The 24216-nt window shown below is 54.1% G+C and overlaps 1 protein-coding gene across 3 annotated transcripts in view; it reads right to left on the minus strand.

Annotated features, from left to right (window-relative positions):
* Positions 1-24216, minus strand: part of CACNA1I (calcium voltage-gated channel subunit alpha1 I) — a 113272-nt gene that overhangs the window by 67666 nt on the left and 21390 nt on the right. For 2 of the 3 annotated variants that reach the window (XM_037845786.1, XM_037845785.1), the window contains exons 1-2: positions 16945-17059; positions 15285-15418 (exon numbers count right to left, since the gene is read on the minus strand). In XM_037845786.1, coding sequence (XP_037701714.1) covers positions 15285-15418; positions 16945-17037 — 227 coding nt within the window. In that variant the 5' untranslated portion in view covers positions 17038-17059. Of the gene's footprint in view, positions 1-15284; positions 15419-16944; positions 17060-24216 lie in introns of those variants that run through there. The other variant, XM_037845787.1, reaches the window with a different exon arrangement.

Here is a 24216-nt window from a genome sequence, read left to right on the forward strand (position 1 = left end):
TGCCCACCCTCCCTGCCAGGGTGTCCTACAAGGAGGAGGACTAAGGTTCTGAGCCCTAGATCTCTTCCTGGGGCCTTGACAAACAGGTCCACCCACTCATCCATGCTCAATAAGCCCTGCAACTCTTTAGTCAATTCACCTCCTCCAGGAAGTCTTCTCAGATCTCCCACAGAAGGCAGATCTCTAGGGCCCCTCCTCTGTGGTTCCCTGTGCTTCTGCCAGACCCTACCATGCTCAGTTGCTAACTCCCACCCCCAAAAGACAGGACCCTGGAGACTGGGGGATGTCCCAGGGCCTGCAGCCCCAGTCTGACCTCCAGCACCCTGCTTGCCAGACCCTTCCTCCCCCAGATTCCCCCACCCTGGGGCTCTGGCACTGCTGCCAGCTGCACCTGTCACCGCCATCAGCGGGAAATGAAGGCCTTTCCTACATACCGTGCAAACCTGTCCGATTGTTGTGAAGCTGCCCGCCCCCTCCTGCTGCTTGAAGAGTAATTGAGTGAAAGCGTCCTTTGCCTGAAATGCCTCCATCCATTCCCCAGCCTGCTGGGGCGCAGGCTCCGGCTCCTGTGTTTCCTCTCTCCCTTATACATGCAGTCACACACCTGCACACAACCATGGGTGTACACACACACACAAACACACACATTCCTTGCATGCCCTCAAACAAACACACTCCTACCCAAGCTCAAATTCCAATGATGGGGAATGACAAAGTGACAGAGACCTAGAACTAGAGCAGAGACCCCAAGGATGAGAGGGACAGAGAGGGAGGGGGAGGGAAGGGAGGGATGTCAGGCAGAGAGGGTGAGGGTTGACGCGCAGTCAGGGACAGTGGGTGAGGGCAGAGAGTGATCTGAGAAGGGTGCAGCCAGGGAGCGGGGCCATGCGAGGATTTCGTGCGTGGGTGAGCCAAATTGTCATTTTCATATTTTGTAGAAAGAGCTCTCCAGGCAGCCAGGGAGACGTGTGTGACGGAGGCGCTGCGGGGGCGGCACACATGGGCACACAAACAGGCGCTCACATTGGCACACACACACCCTGCAGGCCTAGGAGAGTCTCCCATTGCAGAGAGCCAGGCCCGGCTCCAGCCAGCACCTCCCCCCACACAAAGCCCTCCCCACATCCCACTCCCACCCCACAAACACATATCCTCTTTCTTCTGCCCAAACTCTTGAGATCCTGCCATGAGGGGTTGGCACCAGCCTCTGGGGAGAGCTGGGCTACCCAAAGCTTGCCGGGTATGCTGGAGGTGAGGGTTCCCGGACCTCACCAGACTGAATCCATGTACGAGGTTCCAGGACCTGCAGAAGCCCAGTGGGCACAACCACCTATCTAGCTCTGGCAAGGGGGGCAGTGGGTGGGCCAAAGAGATGGGTGAGTGGGGGACTTCTAGGACGGTGGACAGCCAGGAGTCAGGGCTGGCTCCCCAGTGTCTGGCCTGGAATGTGCAGGTAGAGGTGGGTGACCATGGGGCACAGGGTCCTGGCAGAGGCTGGGCTGCGACCCAGTCCTGTCCGCTGCCGAGCCCAAGCTCTCGGCCACCACACAATGCGACAGGATGCATCGCAGGCACCGAGCTTGTGCCCCCCAGAGGCAGGGTCCAGGGGGCAGAGCACTTCTCATCCCCTTCTGGTCTAACTCCACTGAAATTACACGAAGACATGGCGCACCCTGAGGGAGTTCCCCGCAAGGGAAACACTGCATCGTAGCCGCCTGACTTGTTCGGAGCCCACCCACCCCAGTCGTCAATGGGCACCGGCCGGACCGCCGCCATGCCACTACCCACGCTGGCCACCGAAGCCCCACCCCACGGCCACTCGAGGCTCAGCAATAGGCCAGTCTGCGGAAAGGACTGGACGCTGATTGGACAAGAGCAAACACCTGACCCAAGAGCAACCTAGCTATAGGCAGTCCGGTAGGCGGGGCCCTGCCAAAAGGGGCCAAGGTATAGAGGGCCCTAAGCCAATCAGATGGGCTCCCTCTGAGCCGGAAGAGAGGAAGGGGCGGGCCTGTGGGAGCAAGAGGGGAATGAAGACGGAGGACGGGGCTGGTGGAGGTGGTGACGTCGCCCTCCAGGCGCGGGTCCTGTCCTCTTCCCATTCTCATTGTCTCACAATAAAAATAGATACTCAATAGACAAAGAAAAGTAAATTTTGAGGTCTTCTCACATGCCAGAGTTCTAATTATTTGTCTCTGTCAACCGGTTTGCGCCCCCCACGATCCTGTGACTGGGGTCCCACAATTCTGATCTTGCCTCCCTTCTCCTTTCCACCCTGGTCCAGGGCAGACCCCCGGCCATAAGCCACACTCTGGGCGTGCCCGCTCCAGGGACAGCCCCCTGCCTGGTCCCTGCCTTCCTGGTCCCACGTGCCTCACAGACTCCCTCTTCCCTCCTCAGGGGAACCCGAGGGTCCATAGTCTGGGACTCTAGGGTCTTAATTTTATGAGCAGGGCATCAACCCCAGCCCCCGCCCCAGGATAGGTCGCCCACTAAAAAGGGGTGAGAATGGGAAACTTCTACAGATGTCCTGTGTAATTCAGGCCCTTGTGGAGTAATGTTATGTTCTTGCGTTCTGTGTTTCTATGAACCAAAGGGGAAAGAGTGTCCCCGAGGCCCCAAGTGATGTACGAGTTGTGACTGGATGTCACTGAGGCCCACAGATACCCAGAGGTAGGAAGCTTTCGGGTCTGAACACCTCCCAGACCCATCCGAGACTGATCAGACTCAGACACAGTTGGCTCCAGATTCAGACAAACCCTCTGCCATCCACCCCCGATCTCTGAGGGGAAATGAAGAAACCCACCTACAAGCAATGGGGTCACAGTCTCCACTGCCTGGCAGGGCATTTGAAATTCCCAAAGAATCAGAGTATGAGCTGGTCCGTACAGGGCAAGTCCTATAAAACCCCATTCCCAGTCCCTTCTCTTCACCCTCTGACCCAACCCTCCCAGGTCTTCAGCATGGAAACACACCTTCTGCAAGCTGCTGTAAAAATTCCCCTGAGACTTTATCAGCACAGCCCTCAGGGTCCCCAGCAAAAGCCCCACAAGAGAAATTTATTGGAGAATTTAGTGTTAACATCTTCCTTGTAACTGAAGACTCAGTGACTCATCACAATTCTCCTTTTGACTTGGCTGCTGGGAAGCTCAGAGCTAAGTTTATACGTCAAACCAGCACTTCTGTGGATCCTTCTGGGAAATCCATTTGCTGAAACATTTCTCCTAGGTCCTAACTCTCTATTCCATGTTTTGTGAGCCTATTGGGTGTGTTCTGCTGCACTTGCCTCTCCTCTCTAGGAGAGCGAGGCAGGGTAGAAGTAGATTCAATGAATAAATATGGTGGGAGCACAGTGCAGAATCAAGTTCTCATTCTTCTTAGAGGGGAAGAGGAAAGAAAGGGAGAAACTGGATAAGGATGAGGAGAGATGGGAAAGAGTTCTTACCTGGAAGTTAGGAACTGCAGGTTTAAGTCTGCCCTGGGAACTGCGCCATCCTGATGGTGAGTTCATGCCCCGAGCTGGGACAGGCTGCTGACAGCGGCTATCCCTGCCTTAGTCTGGGTCACCATCCCCTCTCCCTCTCTCTCCTGGCAACTGCAACAGCTTCCCAACTGGTCACCCGGCTCCTGCTTCCTCCCACAACCCATCCTCAGTCAGCCGCATCACTCCTTTACATACAACCCTCAATGGCTCCCCACTGCCCTCAGGACCAAGCCCAGGCCCCTAGCATGGCCTTCAAGGCCCTCCACAGCCTGCCCTCTCCCCCTCCCCCTCCTCCCGTCCCCTGCACCATGCATCCTAGGCACCATCCAGGCCCAACAAGACCCCCAAACACATCCTTCTCTCAACCCCTTTCCTTTGCCACAGGCCCCTTCTCCTCACTCAGGTCCTTCCTTGAGCGTCACCTTCTCTGTGAAGCTTCTTCTCACCCCCTCCCTGCACCACAGGCAGAATTCACTCCTCTCAGCTCCTGGCTCCTTGCACACTCAGGTCACAAATCTCCTGTCTAGTTTGGGTTCCCCAAAAATAGACCCCAAGCCAAGGACTTGGGAGCAGTGGCTTATGTGGGGAAAGATCCCAGGAAGCATGGTGAGGGAGGGGGGGAGTGAGGAAAGCCCACAAAGGGTTGTGAATCAGCAGGTAATAGCTGTGGGCAACAGGGGTGCAATCCCTCTGGGTCCCTCTGAGAGACCACGTGGCACCTGCCTTGGAATCAGACCACCAGAGGGTGGGAGGCTCCACGTGGACCATTGGCCACTGGCTGGGACCACTGACTCCCACCCCCCCGCGGTTGAGGGGCAGCTCCCTCTGGCGCTGGAGAAAGCCCCGGGCCAAGGTGGGGTCGTCAGTGTGCAGGGAAATGTGTGCCACAGGAGATGCCCGGATGGGGCAAGGGGACATGGGTGGGTGAGGGCACTAGTGGCCACTGGGCATGCACCTCTCCTCCGCAGACCTCATCTGAGCCTGGCACGCCCCAGAACCGAGCTGGCACCTGGCACCCAGTAGGCGCCCGAGGAATACATTTAGCATGAACGAGACATCCCAGTTTTTGCTGGAAAAAGTCAGCTTCTCCCCGCTTCCTCCCCTTCCCACCCTGCATCACAGCTGTGGGAGCAGGGTTCTCCCTACCCACCCCCCCAAAAAAGAGAAGGTGAGGGAGGGGCTGTTCTGTGGCTGAATAACCACGGGCTGACTTCCTTCAGGCCCCAAGTAAAACAGCATTTGCAGGAGTGAGAAATTAATTCCTAATTACACAGGTACTTTATCACACAGCTTCAGTGCTAAAAGTCTAAAAAAAAAAAAAAAAAAAATCAACAAAAACCCCCACTACCTCCTGCCAGCTCCCAAGTGCCTAATTAGGTAAGTAATTTTGCTTTAAAGTGAGCACTTCCATCCTGAAATCACCCTAGGAGAAGAGTGGGTGAACCCTGTGCCCGGCTGTCATCTGGGCAGAGGGGCCCAGGGGTTGGGTACAGAGGGTGGACACACCCCCTCTAACTCCTCCCAAGGAGAGTCCTTCCCCACTCCCAGGTCCCCTGGCTCACAGGAGAGGCCCAGAGAGCCAGGCCTGGCTGGCCAGCGGGCACCACACCCCTGGCCACTGAGATTGGTTCAATGAGGGCCAGCAAGGGGCAGCCCAGCCCTTGAGCAGGGACTGCAGGGAGAGAGAGGTGCTCTCTCTCGCTAAATCGCAGCCTGTGGTCTGAGGATTCGGCCAACACAGAGGAAGGCCCAGGCAGGGGCTGGAGAGAAGCAGGACCTGGCCCATGGGGCCTCAGCACCTCCCTCCAGCTGAACCAGAATCCCAGCTCTGCCCTCTGTCCTTTCCAGTTACATGAGCCCATCCATTCCCTTTGGGGCTTGGATCCTGCTTGCACTGAGTTTCTGTCACTTGCAACTTGGAATCCTGACCGACTGGGAAGGATTTCCTGAGCAATCACTTTAGCGATTGCTCCAGCCCCTGACACGTTATGGATTATGGCGCCCACTGCAGACGGAGAAGTTGAGGCTGGGAAAAAGCACGTGGCTTGCTCAAGTCACACAGGGAGTGGAGGATCCACTCCCCTACCCCACCCCCTCAGCCACCAGCAAGGCCGGGAGCAGGTGGGGCACTTTCTCAGAAGCCTCCCTTCAGCTCACCAGGCAGCCAGTCAACATGCTGCAGTCCGGGGCACGGGCCCCCCTCCCTGGAGGCAGTGTGGGTCAGTGGTCAGAGCATGGAGCTGTGTGACCCTAGCCTAGGCACATCACTGAAACAAGCTCCCCCGGGGGCGAAGGGAGTTAAATGTCTTCATGTACAGGGGCAGTGCTCAGCCTGGGCCTGGCACGAATAAGCACTAAATAAGCAGGAGCTGTTATTATAGCAGAGCCTCATGGCTGCCCCAGTTCACACTTGCTCGCGTGCCACATGATGCCTTCGCAACCCTCCCCTGGATCTCACCGCCTACCAGGAAAAGCCCAGGCAGTGACGGCCTCTGGAAGCTCTCCGACCTCACCTCCCTGCACCCCAGGACACCTCTGGTTCCCAGGATGCACCATGTCACGTCAGGCCCACAGGCTTCTGCTCTGCTGGGCCGTCCCCTGGATGCTTTTCCTGGGCTTTCTGGACCCCCGCCCTGGGGCAGAGTTGCGCTCTCCTGCCTTGTGACCCCTGGCACCCCTACCTCTGAGGTGTACTCAGTACATGACCCTGTTCCTCAGGACAGGGGCCAGCTCGGAGTCCTGGGACCCCAGCACCCAGCCTAGGCCTGGCTTGGAGGCGGGCTTCCATGCGAGCTCATCAAATAAATAACTCGAGGGACAAGATAAGGGAAAAACCAGCCTCTCAGCTCGGAGCTGACAAGAGGCAACATAAAATGACTGAGATTCTCATCTTTCCAGGAAACACCCCGCCCAGGAGGTGATTTCTGTGTGTTGCCGATAAAAATAGGGTGTTTCCTCAGTCTTTGCGAGGGGCCCACAGGGGCTTTCTTAAAATGTAATTTAAGATGTAGCTAATGGAAGAGAAGCTGAGATGCTGGAAATTGCAGATCATCTGTCAGGAGGCAGCTCTGCGATGACTCAGGCCTGTGTTGGTTGGGAATTAGATCCCTAGCCTAGGCTTATGCCCAGCACCCTACGCATAGTGGGTGTTCCGCGGAGGGCGGGAGGGAAGAAGGAAGAAAATCATGGAAAAAGAGAGTTACAAGGAGTCATATTAACCTTTGACTTTTAGGATTAATGATTCATCTTTGCCCACAAATCCCACTTGACTGATAAGGAAACCTATGCTCAGAAACCAACTCAAGCCAAGACAAAATTGAAGGAAGGGCTGCACATGGACCCCTGGCGGGTGGGAACCTGGAGAAAACCCTAGACCTTCTCTCCAGGAGCCCTCAGGCGGGCGGCTCCACTCCCAGAACTTTGGGCAGGGGTGCCAGGTAAAATACAGCACACACAGATGAACGGGAATTTCAGATAAACAACACATACTTTTTCAGTATAAGTATATCCCAAATATTGCACAGCACATACTCACGGTAAACAGTTATTTGTTGTTTATCCGAAATTCAAATTTAACTGGCTATCCTGTATTTTATTTTGCTAAATCTGCAACTCTATCTCTGGCTCCCTCCATTCAAGTTTTTTAATTGGCCGCTCTTGCCGCTGTGTTTTGACCCCTGGCTGAGCCAGTCTTGGCCAGGAGCAGGGGAAGGGCACAGACCCTAGACTTCCTCCCCAGTGTGTCCTCTCCAGCTCCGAGAGGCCAGAGGCTCTGGCCAAGATCACACAGCCGGTGGATGGTGGAGTCAGTGCCCAGCTCTCTGCCTCCCGTGAGTTTAACTCCGTTTCTCCAGAGTAGCTTTGGAAACTGGCAGGTGGGCACAGCTTGCTAGAAACCGACAGTGGGCTCTGCAGGAACTCACTCTGCAGCCTTCTGAGGGCTGGGGGGGGCTTCCCTCCTCCTCAGGGGCAGACCAGCTGGAGAATTTTGAGTGAGCATAGGTTCTGGGGGCATCCAGACCCAAGCAAATCCTGGATCTGGCCCACACTGGCTGTGTGACCTGAGGCAAGCTATTACCCTCTCTGAGCCTCCATTTCCTCACCTGCAAAATGAGCTAACAACCAACCCCAACTTCTCAGGATGGTCAGGACTTAAGGGCATCAGGGACATTAAAGGGCCTGGCCCAGGACAGGCAGTCAGTAAACAGTTCTTCTTAAGCTACCTAGATGACCTGTGCTTTGTGCCGGCAGTACCCCACTTTTTAGCTCTGGGGGTATCCTTGGGCTTTCCTCATGCTCTGGCCACGTGGTTTGGGTAGGGCTGACCTTGCAGCTCTGCTGGGGTGGGGCTTGACCTAGGTCTAGCCAATCAGAGCACAGCCTCATCCTGGCCACACTGATTGGTTCAGGAATGAGCACATGACCCAAGCCAGCCAATCCAAGCCAAGGAGGCTCGGTTCCAGATTCGTGGGGCTGTTGAGAAAAGGAAAGGGCATTTTTCCAGTGATCTGGGGGGAGTAGGCTGTGAGCCTGGAGGGATCCGAGCCACCCAGAGGAAAGCTGCCAGGGATGGAGGGCAGTGCACAGGGAAGCAGAGCTGTGGAGCGGGAGGTCGCACAGTGTGGTGCCATCTTTCAAGATTCTGAATCTTCTGGGCCCTGAAGCCAGAGAACCGTCCACTTTCCAGGAAAGGAGAAGACACACTCCCTTGAACCAGAGTCTGCAGGTTCCTGGCCTAACTGGCAGAGTCCTGCCCGATTCAGGATTGACTGGTGGCTGGCTTGTCAAACTGTGTCCTGAGACTCTCTGGCGATCTCCCCACCCCCACACCCAATCTCCCATGGCCTCTATCACCTTGTTTCCATGGAAATGGACCTGAGCAGAGACCATCACCCTCTTCTTCCTTGCTCCATATGCAAATAAGAAAACTATTCACATCAGGGTTCCCTTTGGAACCTTCCCAGTTCCATTTCCACCCAATGGCCAGCACAACTTAAAAAAAAAAAGTCACCAGATACTCTCCTCCCCCAGCTCTGCTGAGCCTGGGTGCAAGGGAAACAAAACAAACATGCCACGGAGCCTCCCACATGCCAGGCCTGCCCAAGACCAGGCTCCCAGGACTCCAGGATGAATTCTCAGTGTTTCCCCTCCCCCTGGAGCCTACAGTCCTCGGGGCAGCCAGGCCGGTAGAGTCCAGGATAAATCAGGGTGTAAAGTCAACGATGGGGCCTTCGGGTGCCCTGGGCCCCCTTACACAGAGTGCTTCCCTGACCCACAGGTAATGCACTAGAGCTACACGGGCGGCCAGCTCCAAAAACTTCTAGAAACAGCCACAGTGATGACCCATGACCTCTAGATTCCCTCAGCTGGGTCTGCTGCCCTGCACTGGCCTCTGCAGAGCCTACCCGGGTGGTATTTGAATTTAGATTTATCCACAGATCCCAGGCACTGCTCCCTCAGCCCAGGCAATGCTCCGGAGACTCTGATCAGGGCTTGCAGACATGGTCAGGCTGCAGCTTTGACCAAGGACAGACAAAGAAACCGAGGTCCAGGGAGAGGAATGTGGCAGAATGGGAGTTGCCCATCTAGTATGCGTAGTCCCTTCTTTCCATCTTGCCCAGTCCCAGGGAACAATTGCTGGTTGATTTAGCCAAGTTCAACAATCTGTTTTCTGCCTCCCTTGTGGCTAAGTATGGCCACAAGACCCAGTTCTGGCCAAGTGGGCTGGATGGGGGAGGGCTGTGGGAAAGAAAATGTTGCTTTCCTGATCAGAGTGGACAGGCCCGGCTGGCAGAGCCCCATCTCCCTCCCACCTTCCCTTCCGCATTGGAAGCAGTTACAGTGTCTGTGGCTTCAGCAGCTCCCTTGTGACCATGAAAGAAAGGCCTGAAACACCAGGAGGATGTCTGCCCCACATCACAGAGCCATCACCAGTAATGGCAAGCCCAGAACTTCATATTGTGACAGAAAAACCACCCCAGGATTTGCTTAAGCCACGTTAGTCTGGGTTTCTGTTACTTGCAGCCTGTTGGAGGTTGAATTTATGTACCCCAGAAAAACATGTTCTTAATCTTAATCCATTGCTGTGGGTGTGAACCCATCATAAGCAGAATCTTTTGAAGATGTTATCTTTAATTAAAGTGTGGCCTGACTGAATTAGATTGGGCTTCAATCCGGATTACTGGAGTCCTTTATAAACAGTGAAATTCAGATATAGAGAGAGGAAGCCATGGAGAATAGCCAGGAGCTGGAAGTCAACAGAAGCTGGAAGAGAAACGAGAAGACGCCACCTTGTGCATTGCTGCACGATGGAAAAGCCAAAGAACCCCAAAGGTTGCTCAACAACCAGAAGATACCAACCCAGGGAGGAAGCAAACCTTCTAGCCTCTGACACCATAGCCAATAAATTCCCGTCCCTAAGCCAACCCCTTGTATGGTATTGGTTTCAGCAGCCGGGAAACTAAACCACAGCCAAACGCATTCCTGACACAAACACCCAGCAAGACACACAAGAATCAGGATCTGATCCCGGTCCAGGGAGCCGAGCTCCCTGGTGCAACTCCTGGCCCTTTACCCGCCCTGTGACCTTGGGCAAGGCACTCCCTGTCTCCTTGCAGCTTCTGTGAAATGGAAGTAACAGCAGTGCCTCCCTCAGCAGATCTAGTCTGCATTTTACACAAGATAGTGCCCAGCATCAGACACGGAGCAGGTAGTGAGCAAACAGCAGGTGCTCTTATTTTTATCACACCCCTGGACGATTCCCGAGCGGACTCAATTCCTTTCGCTTTTTAAAGTCCCACTGATGGGCACTTTGGACAGAAGGAACTCTGAGCGAGCAAACGCCGAGGGGACATGCCGGCCTGATCTTTCTCGAATGGCCTAGTCCAGGGCCGAGGAACGATTCTTACTGACGTTTGGCCTCCCAAGAGCTTATAAGAGTCAGGGCGGGGAAGCTGTTCCCCAGGGTCTGATAAGCCCTGCCCCGGCCTCTCCTTCCCAGCCCCTGGCAAAGGGGCCGACTTACCGATGTTACTGCTATTATTATTAATGATCATAAAAATTCTCAGGTGGAGTCCCCACTGTTCTGTTCACAAAGGACTTCTCCTTGTCATGGGAATGAATTCAGATCCTGGATACAGAGGCAGAGATGGAGCCCCTCTCCGTGCTTCTTCCCCTTCCCATGGTTCCCAAAATTGGGAACTGTGACTTCCACCTTGAAGCAGTTCAAGGAGGGGCTGTCGTGAGAGTCAAATGAACTAGTTTCTCCAAGAGTGGCCTGGAGATCACCTGTGTCAGGGCCTCCCAGGCGTGCGGGTTAAAATGCAGATACCTGGGCCTTGCCCACACCTGCTGAGACTAGATGCCTGGAGTGAGGCCCCAGAACTTGCATTTTAACAGTGTGCCCCAGTAATCCCACTGCTCCCTGAAGACTGTGCAGCACTGAGAAGGGTGAGCACGACTTGGGGGTGGTGGAGAGCATGGCCACCCAGCCGGTCACCACAGTCCTACGGGCTCTGGGCATGGGCAGCGCATCCTCTCCACACGCTAACCTGCATCTGGAGGTTGGAGTCCTGCAAGAGGGACTGGGACAGCCTGAGACTGTCATTTGAGAAATGGTAGGGTGGGGAGTGCTGGGGATATTTTACCTGGAGAAGAGAGGTGCCTCCAGGTTCTGAAGTTGCTGTCACAGAGTCTATCGGTGGTGCACGTCCCCACAGCCTCCGGGACATCGTGATCAGGCCCCTGCCTACCTGTGGCCTCACCTCTCGGCACCCACCCTCAGCACCCCGGGGCTCCAGCATCCCCCCTCCACTCTCCCTTCCCTTCCTCGAGCAGCCCCCTTAGACCCTCTGTGTGCTGTTCCCTCTACCTGGGACACCCTCCCCCCACCCTCTGCCGGGTGGCCTCTTACTTAATCCCTAGGCCTTTCCTCCTTGGAGAGGTGTACACTGACTCCCCAATCTAAATCAAGTCCCTATTCCATGACTTCGCGGCTTTCTATACTTCTTTGCAGCAGCACTGAGCCCAATTTAGAATTTATCTGTGATTATCTGTTTTAGATCCATTTAGATCCATTTTCTGTTTTAGATCCATGAGATCACGGATGGTGTCTGGTTCATCATCATCGTGTCCCCATTGCCCAGCACAATGCCTGGCATGCAGTAGGCACTTAATAAATGTTGATTTAGTGAATGAATGAATGAATGGTACCATCAGTTGGGAGCTACAGGAAGACAGATTTTAGGCCAATGAGAGAAAGAACTTTTTAGCATGTTAGGCTGTTCCAATTTCAGATCGATTGCCTTGTGAGGGAGTGAGCTCCCTGCAGTGGCAGCATACAAGCCGGGGCTGGCTCTGAGTCTCAACTAAGCCTGCCATGACAGTTACAATTAATGTGAAGACGGAGGCCGTGACCTCTAAGGAACCTTCCAACTCGGAGGTTCTATGTCTCCCCCCAAAACTCAAAGAAGGAGCTAGTAATTTGGAGAAGGGGAGGGGCAGGAAGGGAGAAAACATCCTTGGGATGTCGGGCCTGTTACTTGGGAAACGGAGCATTTATAGCACCAAGCCCAGGGCGGGGGGGACTGCAGGGGCGGGGGCGGGCAGCTCTGAGGATGGGTCTGGGGGGGAAGCAGCACTGAAGGCATGGGCTCTGGAGCCAAGCTGGTGACGCCCCGCCCTGCCCTCTCCATCCACGCCGCCCCTCGCTTCGTGTTCTAGGCACAAAGGGCGGTGAGGACTTGTGGACCGGGGGTGGACTCCAACATCCAACACGGGGCCGGGCATGTGAGTGTTCACAACTCTAGCAAAGAAGTCTCCACTGCACCCGACCCGCAGCGAGGACTGCTGGCGTACTCAGCGGGACCCGGTGCAAAACGAAAATGCAGGGCTCCCTGTTCATAGATTATTACGGATTTCAAAATGGAGACAGCAGAGCGTGGGAACCTTCCAAGAACCTTCCAAGAGCGCTTCTAAGCGCAGCTGCACGTGTCCCAAGCTCAGGGAGCCTGCCCTGCCCCTAGAGGATGCCAGCCTGTGGACCCCACCCCACCCTGCCTGTGAGGTGAGACCTCCCCAAGCTGCGGAAGCCCGGCCAGCTCCTAACTCAGCTCAGCTTAGGTCTTCATTTTCCTCATTTATAAACCTGAGGAGACAGCAGAGAATCACCAAGCAATTGAGGAAACTTCTGGAATCAAAAGGGTCGGATAGGGTTGTTCCTGGGAGGCAGTGAGTGGAGCCAGGAGACCAAATGTCTGCCCTTAATCAGGAATTAAGAAAAATTCCCCTAAAACTTGGAAAAAAGCCCCCAAAAAGCATTATTTAACAGACCCATCTAAGGATTTTTCATCATCTTGGGAAACTTACCTTTGTTTGATTTGTTATTTACTATTAATTAAAGACTTGGATGCTGTGAAATTACATGTTAACTTGTAGATTTTTGCCTGGTAGAGATGTAAGTAATTTATGTCCAAAAACAAAAACAAACAAACAAACAAACAAAAAAACATTAACCCCAAAGATTATGGTTTATTACCCTGTAGGTCATTAACTGACTTTGATCCTAACCTAGCTCTTTTATTCCCGTATTCTTTCTCCAAGGCCTGTTTTTCTAATTCTGCTGATTACCATCCTGCTCGTTTGCTCATTAATGAGTTGAAAAAATCTGTGATACGTGTTCATTGTAGATTTGTACGGGGTTCTTTTTAACTTTTTGTTAATGCTGCTTTGGCACAGGGTTACTTAAGAATCAGGATAGGACCTTAAAAAACCTAATTAGTATCCATAATGAAACTGAAGTGAATATTGCATCCATAAAACAAGAACAGACATAAGCTGCTCTGAAAAATAAGTAATCCAAGAACAAGAAGCATTTTGGGAATTACAAAAAAAAAAAGAAAAAACACAGAGAAAATTAAAATTCCGTAGAGGCCATAAATCGGGGAAAGGACACTGCTGAAAGGCTCATTGGTGATTCATAAGACCACGTCAAGGACATGTCTCCTAAAACAGATGAAGCTTGTGAGGGAAAAGAGGAAACAGGGGGGAATAGACAGAGGAGGGAGTATCCATTTAATGGTAACAGAAGGAGGTAATGGAGAGGAATGGGAAAAACCAAAGAAGAAATACAACAACTTTTTCTGGGCCTTGAGTTCTAAAACGGCTCCAGCCAGCAAACTAGTGGAGCGTGCCTAGTGAAATGTCTGATTCCGAAGGTAAAGAGAAAACCCTACAAGCTTCTAGTCGGGATACAGCAGGTTCTCTTCCAGGGAAGGAAAATCAGATTTGAACTGGACTCCCCTACAATACCATGTTGTGGATTTAAGTGGTACAACATGTGCCTCACAACATGTGAGGGAGAAAATTAATGATCCTTGAATAGAACAGGTGAGTAAACTGTTCTTCACACATGAAGATCAGAGGAATATATGTTTGGGCAGGCAAGACTGACACCATCCAATGCCCTTTCTTTAAAAACTACTTAAGGATGCACTCCAGCCAAACCAAAATAAGAATCAGAATGAGAAGCCTGACAAACAGTGTGACACAGCACACAAGAAACTGTGTGAAACCAGCATAACTTCTAGTTAGAGCTGCGCAACTGGTGACAACGTGATTGTGAAACTGAAAAGCGTTTTTAGGAAAGGATGCTTAGAAGAGGTGTAACATTTTTAAAAACACTTACAAAACAAATTATTTCATTTCAGAGCAAGTCTGTGGAACTCTGACTCCCCATCTTAGCTGTGTTTTCTGTCTACCCTCCTACTCTTTCTCAGTGCATGACACACACACACACATGCACACACACTCACATACACTGACAAACTCATACACATTCATATATACACTCCTACATTTTCTCACACACACAGTCACGGATCTCAGCCCCTTTCTTCTCCTCCTTCTCACCTCTGCCATCTTGACCCATTACTGGGCATGGTCAATGCCTGTGCATCCTTCAGCTTTTGTGTGTCACCACCTCTGGAACATTCCCAAGTCCCTGAGCCCCCAGCCTGGCTCTGCCAGGCTCCTGTGTTAAATGCTCTCAGAAAATGACATCCCTTTTCCCACAGCCCTCTTCTCAGTGCCTGAAGACACATTCACTGATGTGGCTGTTGGATGCCTCTCTCCAGATGAGATGTTGGAGAGCCTGGGTTTGCTCTACCCCCACACCCCAGCATTTAGAGAAGATGTAACACTCGGCAGGAGCTGAATCAATCACTGGCTGGTGCGTGAGTGGGAAAATGGGCCAACAGCCCAGTTTGACCCAGGAAAGTAGGAACAAGCCACACAGTGAGGTCCAAGGAGCTCCAGTAGGATGAAGTTGTAACCTGCCCTCTCTCTGACCGGAGCTTGTTTCTTGGTAAAATGACCACAATTTGGAGTCAGACAGTCCTGCGTGTGAGTCTGTGCTCGGTCTCTGAGTGATCTAGGATAATAACAGTAATAACAGCTAACACGTATTGGGTGCTCATTTGCCATAAGTACTATCACTGTCTCCACTTCACTGAGGCTAAGAGCAGTTAAGTGACTTTCCCGAGGTCACGCGTTTAGTTACTTTAAACCAGGCTCATTATCAGCTGACAGTCAGGAGGGCCTGCAACTCATCAAAGAGAGAAGGAAGGAATGTCAGTCTGTCCAGACCATTCAGCAAAGGGGCAGCAGTCCTCCCACCCCAGGGGCCCGGGGGGCCCACACATTGCCACACAGCCTCGGCATTGCCACCAGGAAGCCCCACAGGTCATATAAACAGTGTCTGGATGCATCGAAAGCTGGGACTCATCCAGTGTGCACCACCTACCCTGCCATGACAATGAAGAAATCCAGGCGGTTCCACGTGTCCCCGAGGTAGCACTTCTTGCCAAAAATGCCCAGGGCCACCATCTTAAGCACCATCTCCATGGCAAAGAAGATAAAGATGAAGTCATCAAAGACCTGCAGGGAGGGGCAGGAGGAAGGCAAGAGGCAAGGAACAGAGTGAGGTTCTGTGGCAGGACCTGGGGGTTGGAGCCATGACAGGGGTAGGGGAGAGACAGGGCATGGACATGAAGGGCCTGGAAGCTCCCTCTCCTGGGCCGGAAGAGAACTTCAGAGATCCTGGTCTGATGTACCCATTTCACAGATAAGGAGAGAGGCTGAACTTGGAAGGTCATACGACCCATTCTCTTTATTCCCTAAGACTAAGCATAATGACAAGGGACCTAGCCTTGGGCTAGACATTCAACTTGCATTCTCTCTTTTAATTCTCACAATGACCCTGTGGGTAGCCCCATTTTACAGATGAGGAAACGGAGATTCAGAGAGGTTAAGCAACTTGCTCTGAGTCACACAGCAGGTAAGTGGCAGAGCCAGGACTGAAACGCGGGTCTGACTCCAAAGCCCACATGGAAGGGGCCTTCTCAAAACAGGACTGACATCCCCACCAGCGTCAGTCAGAGCCTAGCCCCTGGCTCCTGCCCTCCTCTGCTCAGAAAGGAGGCCTCCGATGTGTCCCTAACCAAGGGCTCAAGTAAAGTGTCTATTCCCTGAGGACGGGCCCCGAGTCAAATTCCTCTCTTTCCAGGCTCACTGAGGGCTGCAGTCAACTTGACACAATGAGCAGGCAGTGAGCACCTGATACCAGGACCCCAGGCTGGGCATCGGGGACACAGGCAGGAAACACAGTCATGTCCTCGGTGAACTTGCCACCTTGTCGGGGACCCGGCCTGGTACTCAGGTAAGCTCAGTGCTCCTCACTTAACCAGGAGCTGGCTGAGGCGCCTGCTGCCGACCCCAAGGTCCTGATTCAGTGGGTCTGGGCTGGGGCCAAGGGTCTGGATGTTTCACAGATGCCCCCAGGGGATTCTGAGGCCCCACCCTGCTTGGGAGCTGCTGATTCCAGTGAGAAGGCAGGAAGCGGAGGGCAGTTCCGCCCTAGAGGAACCTGGCTGTCTCGGGAGGGGCGTTTGGGAGTTTGCCCATCTGTAAAATGGGTACAATCCCAACATCCTGCCGCACGGGGCTGTGAGGATTAAATGAAGCTACGGTATACTGTTTATGTGTCCTGAACGGGGTCATGACAGGTGGCAAAGGTTAGGACCCCACCCGGGACCCGAAAGAGACAGGACAGGAGGGCTGTTGGGGACCAGCTCCTGCAGGGCACCTAAGGGCGAAGGATGGAGTCTGGGCTTTGTCCCACAGGCACTGGGGAGCTAAGCGGAAGCTTTGAGCACAGGAGGGCTGGGATCAATTGCACTTTACCTAACGTGGGGGAGGGGAGCAAGCCTGGGGTTGGGGAGACCAGGAGGAGGCTGCTGGGGGTGTCCAGGTGGGAGAAGATGGGCAGAGGCCTCGGGGTGGGGAGGAGCGATGGAGGGATAGAAGATCACTACGGGACTGGGTAAAGCCAGTTGTTGGGAGTGAGGAAGAGGGAAGCGGGTTGAGCGGGAACGGGGCGGGGTGGGGCCTGGGCAGGGCCTCACCTGCAGGATCCTGCAGCGGTCTGACAGGCAATCCATGTCATCGCAGGGCTGGTACATGCCGAGCGTCACGCAGTTCAGCAGGATCACCATCATGCTGACACACTCAAACCATGTGCACACCAGGTCAAGGACAAAACAGTCGGAGGGCTGTGAGGAGTTGGGGGTGCACCCGGGAATTAAGAACCCCCTGACCCACACAAACACATGCATTCCCCCACCCCCATTCCTTACCACTCCTCCCTCCGGAGCCGTTCCCCAATGGGTCAACGCGCAAGTTTTCCAAAGACCCTGGAGGCGGCCTGCCCCCATCACAAGCACAGATGTGGCCACACATGCCACACCCGACCCAGGGCGGGAGCCACACCTGCCAGGACCCTCCCTCCCTGCCCCTGCCTCGGAGTTCCTGGAGGCCCAGTGGCAGCTCATCTCTGGCCGGTCCCTGCCTCTCCCACCTCTGACCATCACTCCCTTCTTCCCCTCTCCTCCCCTCTCCCCCACTCTCCCACCCATCCCTCTCTGGGCCAGCAGTTTCTGCCCAGGGCCTGAGTCAGGAACCTGCAGAGGACCGTCCTGTGTGGCTGGGTGCCTCTGTCCACTCCTCACTGCGGCCAGCCTTTGAGCCCACACCGGATTCTGGAACGGCTGCGCTGGACCTGCTCCAGCCCCTGGGCCAAGCAGGGTGAGGCTGGGCCTCCTCAGGCCTGCCCAGCTGGAAACGCTCCGCAGCAAAAGGGATCTAGGGACCCTCTCCCAATCCAGCCTGGGGCAGGGCTTCTGGGGCTCTTGCTTGGATTCAGGGTGAGTGGGCGCCCCTCTCACCCCCCTTCCCCACTCCCCAGGCTGAGGAGCCCAGGATGGAGAAGATCTCCGAAAACACCCCTGCTGCTCCCTCCCTCCCTCTCTGGGCTGATGCCTACCCAAGTCTTAGAATACAGTCCCATCCCTCCAGTCCACCTAGAGTCACAGAACCAGGGCAGAGTGCAAAGGGGTCTCACAGTCCCCGCCACTCACAGCCCACCCATCATTGTACAGATGAGAAGATCCTGCTCAGATCTCCCAAACTGGTGTTTTCCTCCATGACCGAAGTCAGACTCGTGGGTGAACTTTCAGACCAGGAAGGCTGGATGACCCTGGAGGCCATGACTAGAGCCAGGAGCAGGTCCCTCGATGACACTCACCTTCCCGGCCCACACAGCCCTCATTCCTGCCCCCAGGTTAATTAACACCCTGCTCCCAGAAACTGGGCAGACCGCAGATGGGAAGGCAGAACCCTGTGCTGTGATAGCAGTGAATGGAAAAGGGTGCTGTCCAGGAGTCAGGGGACCTGTGCTTGAACTCCAGCCCAGCACCAACCAGCTTTGGGGTCCCCAGCAAGCCCCTTCCCATCTCTGAACCTCAGTTTCCCTACTGACCAGGCACCTCCTTACAGGTCTCACCGAGTCCATCTGGTCCCTCTGGTCCTCCCCTCTGCAGCAGCAGTGAGCAGTTAAAACTAAAATCACCTCCCTGCCCTGCTCCGGAACCTGCCATGGCTCCCTTTCTCTCTCAGAATAAACCTCAAAGTCCTCACCATGGTCTGCAAGGTCCTGCCCCCCACTTCCTGGCTCACTCCACTCAAGCCTCACTGGCCTCCCTGCTGCTCCTCAGACACACCAGGCTGCCTGCACCTCAGGGCCTTTGCACGTGCTGCACCCTTGACCTGGATTCTTCCCAAGAGCCTCAAGGACAGTTCCTCTGACCCTTTAGCTTAGCCGTAAACTCCTCTGAGACAGGCCCTCCCAAACTCTCCATGCCCAGTGGCCTCCCCCTCCCACATCCACCATCACCCTCTCCTGCTTTATGGTTTTCTAGCACCCTGAAATCATCCTGTTGACGTCCTCATTGTCTTTACCCACTGCTCGAACCCACATTCCTTGAGGACAGGGATGTTGCATTCACAGCTCTGACAGCAACAGGCATCTAGTGGGAGCTCAATGAATGTTTGTAGAATGAACAAATAAATCTCTCTGATCCCTGCCCTCTCTGACATCCAGTGACCCTTGAGTGTCTCCCCAAGAAAACCCTAGCCTTTGCCCTAAGCTAAGATGTAGCCACAGCAGCCAGACCCTCAAGCTGGCCCCACCCAAGGGTGGTAAGCGCCTCTGTTGACCAACCTGGTTTCCATGGCAACAGCCTCTCCCCGGTCCCCAGGCCCTTGCTCACCTGCCCTCCTGCCTCCCCCTCACACCCTTCTCACCCCAGCCCTGCTCCTTCCTGCCCCCCCCATCCTGCTGCCACTCTCCCATCACAGCCTGTAATTAATTTCAGTTGCTGCCAGGGCCCCCTTCTAGCCTGAGTATCGCTCCAGCAGCAGCTCCGTCATTAATTAACTTTTCTGAAGTTCAAACGTTCTAATTACCAGTGCACATCCTCCAGCCCGCTTGCCTTTTCCCCAGCCTGTCATCCTCTCTCTTCTTCCAGTCATGTCTTCTGCTCCCTCTGCCCTTCCTGCCAGCTTCTAGCCCAAAGTGCCCTGAGCAGTGCCTGCCAGGAGCCTGGCACCCCCATTTCTTCCTCTCCAGGGCCCTGAGCAGGGGGTTCAGCAGTCCCATTTTACAGATGAGGAAACCCAAGGCTCAGAGAAGTTTGGGGCATCTCCCAGGGCCACACAGCTGGGAAGTACCAGAGCTGAGATCACACCGGGCCTGCTGGACTCAGAGGCCAGTGCTCTCCTCCTTGATGGCTTGTCCCTACCCATGACTTCCCCCTCCCTCCCCTGTGCCTGGGTCTCAGCCCATCCTCAGGGTCTCGCTCTTGGGCCCTGCACCGGCTTCCTCTCTGGCCTCCAGCTCTGGCCTCTGCTCCTCCAGTCTGCCCCCCTTGACAACCGGGCACTTGCTGTGTGCCAGGCTCTGTTCTAGCACTTTGCAAGTGTCACCTCATTTAATCCTCACAGCAGTGTTACAAGCCCCATTTACAAATGAGGAAACTGAAATGCAAAAAGGAGCAGGACTTGTCCAAGGTCACCAGCTGGAAAACAGCAGAGCTGGGATTTCAACCCAGAGTCTGCTCTTCTTGCCCCCAAGAAGTTTTGCCACTGCCAGATTAACCCACCCAAGACTCGACTCTGATTTCACCTTGCTATGCTCAAAAACCTTTAGGCTGCTACCCCAGGTGTGCCGGTTTGTATATAGTATGGCTCCCAGAAGAAGCCATATTCTTTGATGAAATCTTGTGGGGGCAGACATATTAGTGTTAATTAAGTTGGAGCCTTTGGATTAGGCTGTGTCCATGGAGATGTGACCCACCCAACTGTAGATAACTCTGATTAGATAATTTCCATGGAGGTGTGTGGCCCCACCCATTCAGCGTGGGCCTTGATTAGTTTACTGGAGCACTATATAAGCTCGGACAGAAGGAGTGAGCTTGCTACAGCCAAGAGGGATACTTTGAAAAACACACAGGAGCTGAGAGAGGAGCTGCAGCTTACAAAGACATTTTGAAGACAGCCACTGGAAGCTGACACTGACATTTTGGAGAACGCCATTTTGAAATGTAACCTGAGAGCAAGCAAATGCCACTTGCCTTCCGAGCTAACAGAGGTTTTCTGGATGCCACTGGCCATCCTTCAGTGAAGGCACCCCCTTACTGTGGACACTTTATGACCTTAAGACTGTAACTTTGTAACCAAATAAACCCCCTTTATAAAAGCCAATCCATTTCTGGTATTTTGCTCAATGGCAGCATTAGCAAACCGGAGTCCCAGACTCCGACCCAATAAACTCTTCCAGTCTTATCTTCCACTGCCTTTGCATGCACTGAACTTCTTCCTGCACTCAAGCTCACCCTTTGCATCTAGGTCATCTTTCCCTCTCTACTCTCTCTACCAGGCGAACTCCTACGCATCCTTCACAGCCCATATCATGTATCACCACTTCCTGAGGCACCTTCTCCCTCTTACAAGGTGGTGGCTTGGCCTCCTCTCCAGAAGCACTCCCCATCCACCTGGTCTAGCACCTGTCACAGTAACCATGACTACTGTCTCCCAGCCACACTACGGATTAGACCTTAGCTCTCACCAAAATCCACTGTGAGAAGATAAGGAAACAGGCCTGGAGAGCTGAAGTCACTTGCCCAAGGTCACACAGGCAGTGAGTAGCCCAGATTGTCTGGCTCAAAGTGGCACCCATAACCACGACAACATGCTGCCTCTGCTGCTCGCCCACCTCCCCCCCTGCACTGAGTCCCTCGAGCGGGCAGAGGAAGCAGCTTTCACCTCTGGAGCACTCAGCTTTGGACATTCAGAGGTGGACAGGCTCGGTTCCTGCACCAAGGTCCTCAGGGAAATCCCACAGGGCAGAGGCTGGGCCCTTCCAAAGAGCCTGAGGCTCAGAAGTCAGGCCAGAGCTGGCATCATGGCCCGCCGTGCCTCCTGGGGCCTGACACACTCCCCACTGATCTGGGGATCAAAGCCACAAGTCCTCCTTGAAGTTGAAGCAGACAGCGCGGCCTGGGGTGGGAGGCTGTTGGAGGGAATCAAGGTATCCGGGCTGAGCCAGGCCATGGCCCAGCCCCATGCCTGATGTTTTCTTCATTAGTCACAAGCACTGCAGCTCGGGAGCAAAGCTCTGGGGTCCTGGGACAATTTGAAGGAGATGGGGGACCCAGAGAAGACAGGATGAGACTTCCAGGTAAGAGGGCAGGCAGGCATTTGAGTGTCAGCTCCCTGAGGGCTCAAAGTTCCTGGCCTGACATTTGCACAGTTGGAACCCGGACACCTTGCCTACTTCATGCCCACAGACCCTCGCTCCTGTCAGGATGACCTTTGTCCCAGAGCAACCCCTCCCCCTCCATCAAGGTCCTTGGAGAGCAACTGATCCAATCCCACATTGCACAGATGGGAAACCGAAGCCCAGAGAGGGGCTGAGACCCACCCAAGCTGCACAGCAAGCCAGAAGCAGAGATGAGACTCAGACAGCATATTCCCACAGGAGTCCCGGAGCCACCCAAGCCCAATCTGCAACCCCACATTTCCCTACATGTCCCGGCTCCACATCTGCGGCACCCGCTTAGCCTGACCACCCAGGTGGTCATTTCAAGCTGATGAGATCCCTGACAGGCAGCCCCGGGAGCCTCCAAGGAATACAGATGCAGACACAGATCAATGGTGAGCCGATGGATACAGCTTTCCTTGGCAGGCAAAGCCTTCCCAAACCTGCTGCCCCAGGGAGAAAAACAAAGGGCTGCCCCTCAAGGCAGCACACCCCCGGAGGCCAGGCCCCCCACGTTCCCCTCAGCCCTTCCCCTCGCACCTCCCATGAACCAGGAACTCAGAGCTGAGCAGAGAATGACAGAGCAGAACTGAGAGCATATATTGAGCACCTGCTGGGTACTAAGCACGGGGTTAATAGCGATAATGGCAACAGTTACAAACAGTTCCCAGTGTTTTTCACCCCAGGAGCCTCCTAAACAAATAGCATGCATCCTCTCATTTAAAACTCGCAGCAAGCGTGGGGCGCAGGAGCCAGGAGGCCCCTAGAATGCGGGACCCTGCAGCCCTGGGCTCTGGGTTTTGCCGTGTGGCCAATGGGATTTCATCCCCAAAGATCATTTATCCAAGCTACCACAAGGGGCAAGGATGGCGGAGAACTGCAGCCAGATCCTCTTACCTCCTGCTCCCGTTCTGGAAGCTCGTGCCCTTCCAGGCTCCTTTACAGGACTTCTGTGCCCAAAAACCAGAAAGGGGAAGTTGTCATTGGTTGCTATCGCTGTCAATCATAGGTCAGGGGTCAGCAGACTACAACCCGTGGGCCAAGTCCAGCCCATCACCCATTTTCGAAAGTCCTGCAAGCTAAGGATGGGGTTTTACATTTTTCAATGGTTGGAGGGGAAAAATCAAAAGAAAAATAAGATTTTGTGATATGTGAGAAGTAGACAAAATTCAAATTTTAGTGCCCATAAAGTTTTATTAGAACATGGCCACACACATTGATTTACATATGGTCTATAGCTCCTTCTGCGCTGCAACAGCAGAATGACATTATGGCCCGCAAACCCTAAAATATTCACTACATGTCCCTTTACAGAGAGAGTTGGCTGACCCCAGGTCTAAATAATCCAGCAGAGGAAGGCAGGTGGGGGCTGTACTCCCCAGGGCTAGGTTATAAAAATGGGGTCCAGTCTCCTGCCCCCATGGAAGCTGGGCCCAGGGCTTGTCATGCAGAGTTCCACAGAGAAAGCCCCTCTGTCACTTCTCTTATAACAGGGCTCCCCTCCTTTGTCTTTTGGGGGGGAAAAAGCCACCTCACCAATAGAGCACTGAGATCCCACAAAGGTATTGTCTGCTGATTAGCCAATATTACCTTGAGAAGAAAATAAGAGATGCTTTTACAAAACTCATTTGATTGACAGCTGCCTCATTTTCACACTGAACTTTACTCAAGGCCTTTTAAAAGAGTTAGTCCTTTAATTCACTCCTGGAAATAAGGAGATTCACCCAGGAACTTCAGTAAAGTTCCCCCAAACTGGCAGGTACTATCGTTACAGATAAAGCACAGAGAGGTTGGGTAACGTGTCCCGAGGTCACACAGCTGGTAAGTGGGGGAAGCGGGTCCAGGGATGTGAACTCTGACCGTCTGAACCGGAGCCCAGGCCCTCCGCAAGCAAGTACTGAGCTCCCGCTATGTGCCAGGCCTGGTCCCGGGTCATCAGCTTGGGTGTGGTGGGGCAGGATTTGAACACGGCTCCAGCTGACTCCAAGTCCCATGCTCTCAGCCAGGTGCTCGGCACACAGCCTGGGATATGAGGGATCTTCAAGAGGTATATGCTTAGTGGGATATTTGCTTTGCATTCTTGTCCCTCTTGTCTCCTCCCAACGTCTCCGACCAGGAGAGAGGAGGTTGGGCCTGGGTCAGCATGTGTCCAGTCTGGCCTTGTCCCTCCTGGGGACCCAGGTCTGCACTTCAGCCAGAGGAGTCAAGAAGGGGGTGGTTGGGTTCTGAGCCCTGGAGACCAGGGATGCCAGCCACAGGGGAATGTTTGCCTCCAGGTACCCAGGCTGAGCTGGGATCAGAACCCAGAATTCCACCCCACACCCCAGCTGCCGCACTGGCTGAGTCTCCAGAAGGTTGGGGCATGGACTGGGGGGACAGGGTCGCCAGAGAAGCCACCATATCCGGGGAGTCTGCCCATTCCCAGGCAGAAGAGTGCCAGGGTGGAGGGCAGGACCTGACCGGAGCAGGCCCCACGGGCGGCCTCCTCCCCGGAGCAGAACCGGAGGCCCTCACGGTTACC

This window comes from Choloepus didactylus, chromosome 8 (assembly GCF_015220235.1).
Source record: "Choloepus didactylus isolate mChoDid1 chromosome 8, mChoDid1.pri, whole genome shotgun sequence".
In the NCBI taxonomy this organism is placed as follows: Eukaryota; Metazoa; Chordata; class Mammalia; order Pilosa; family Megalonychidae; genus Choloepus; species Choloepus didactylus.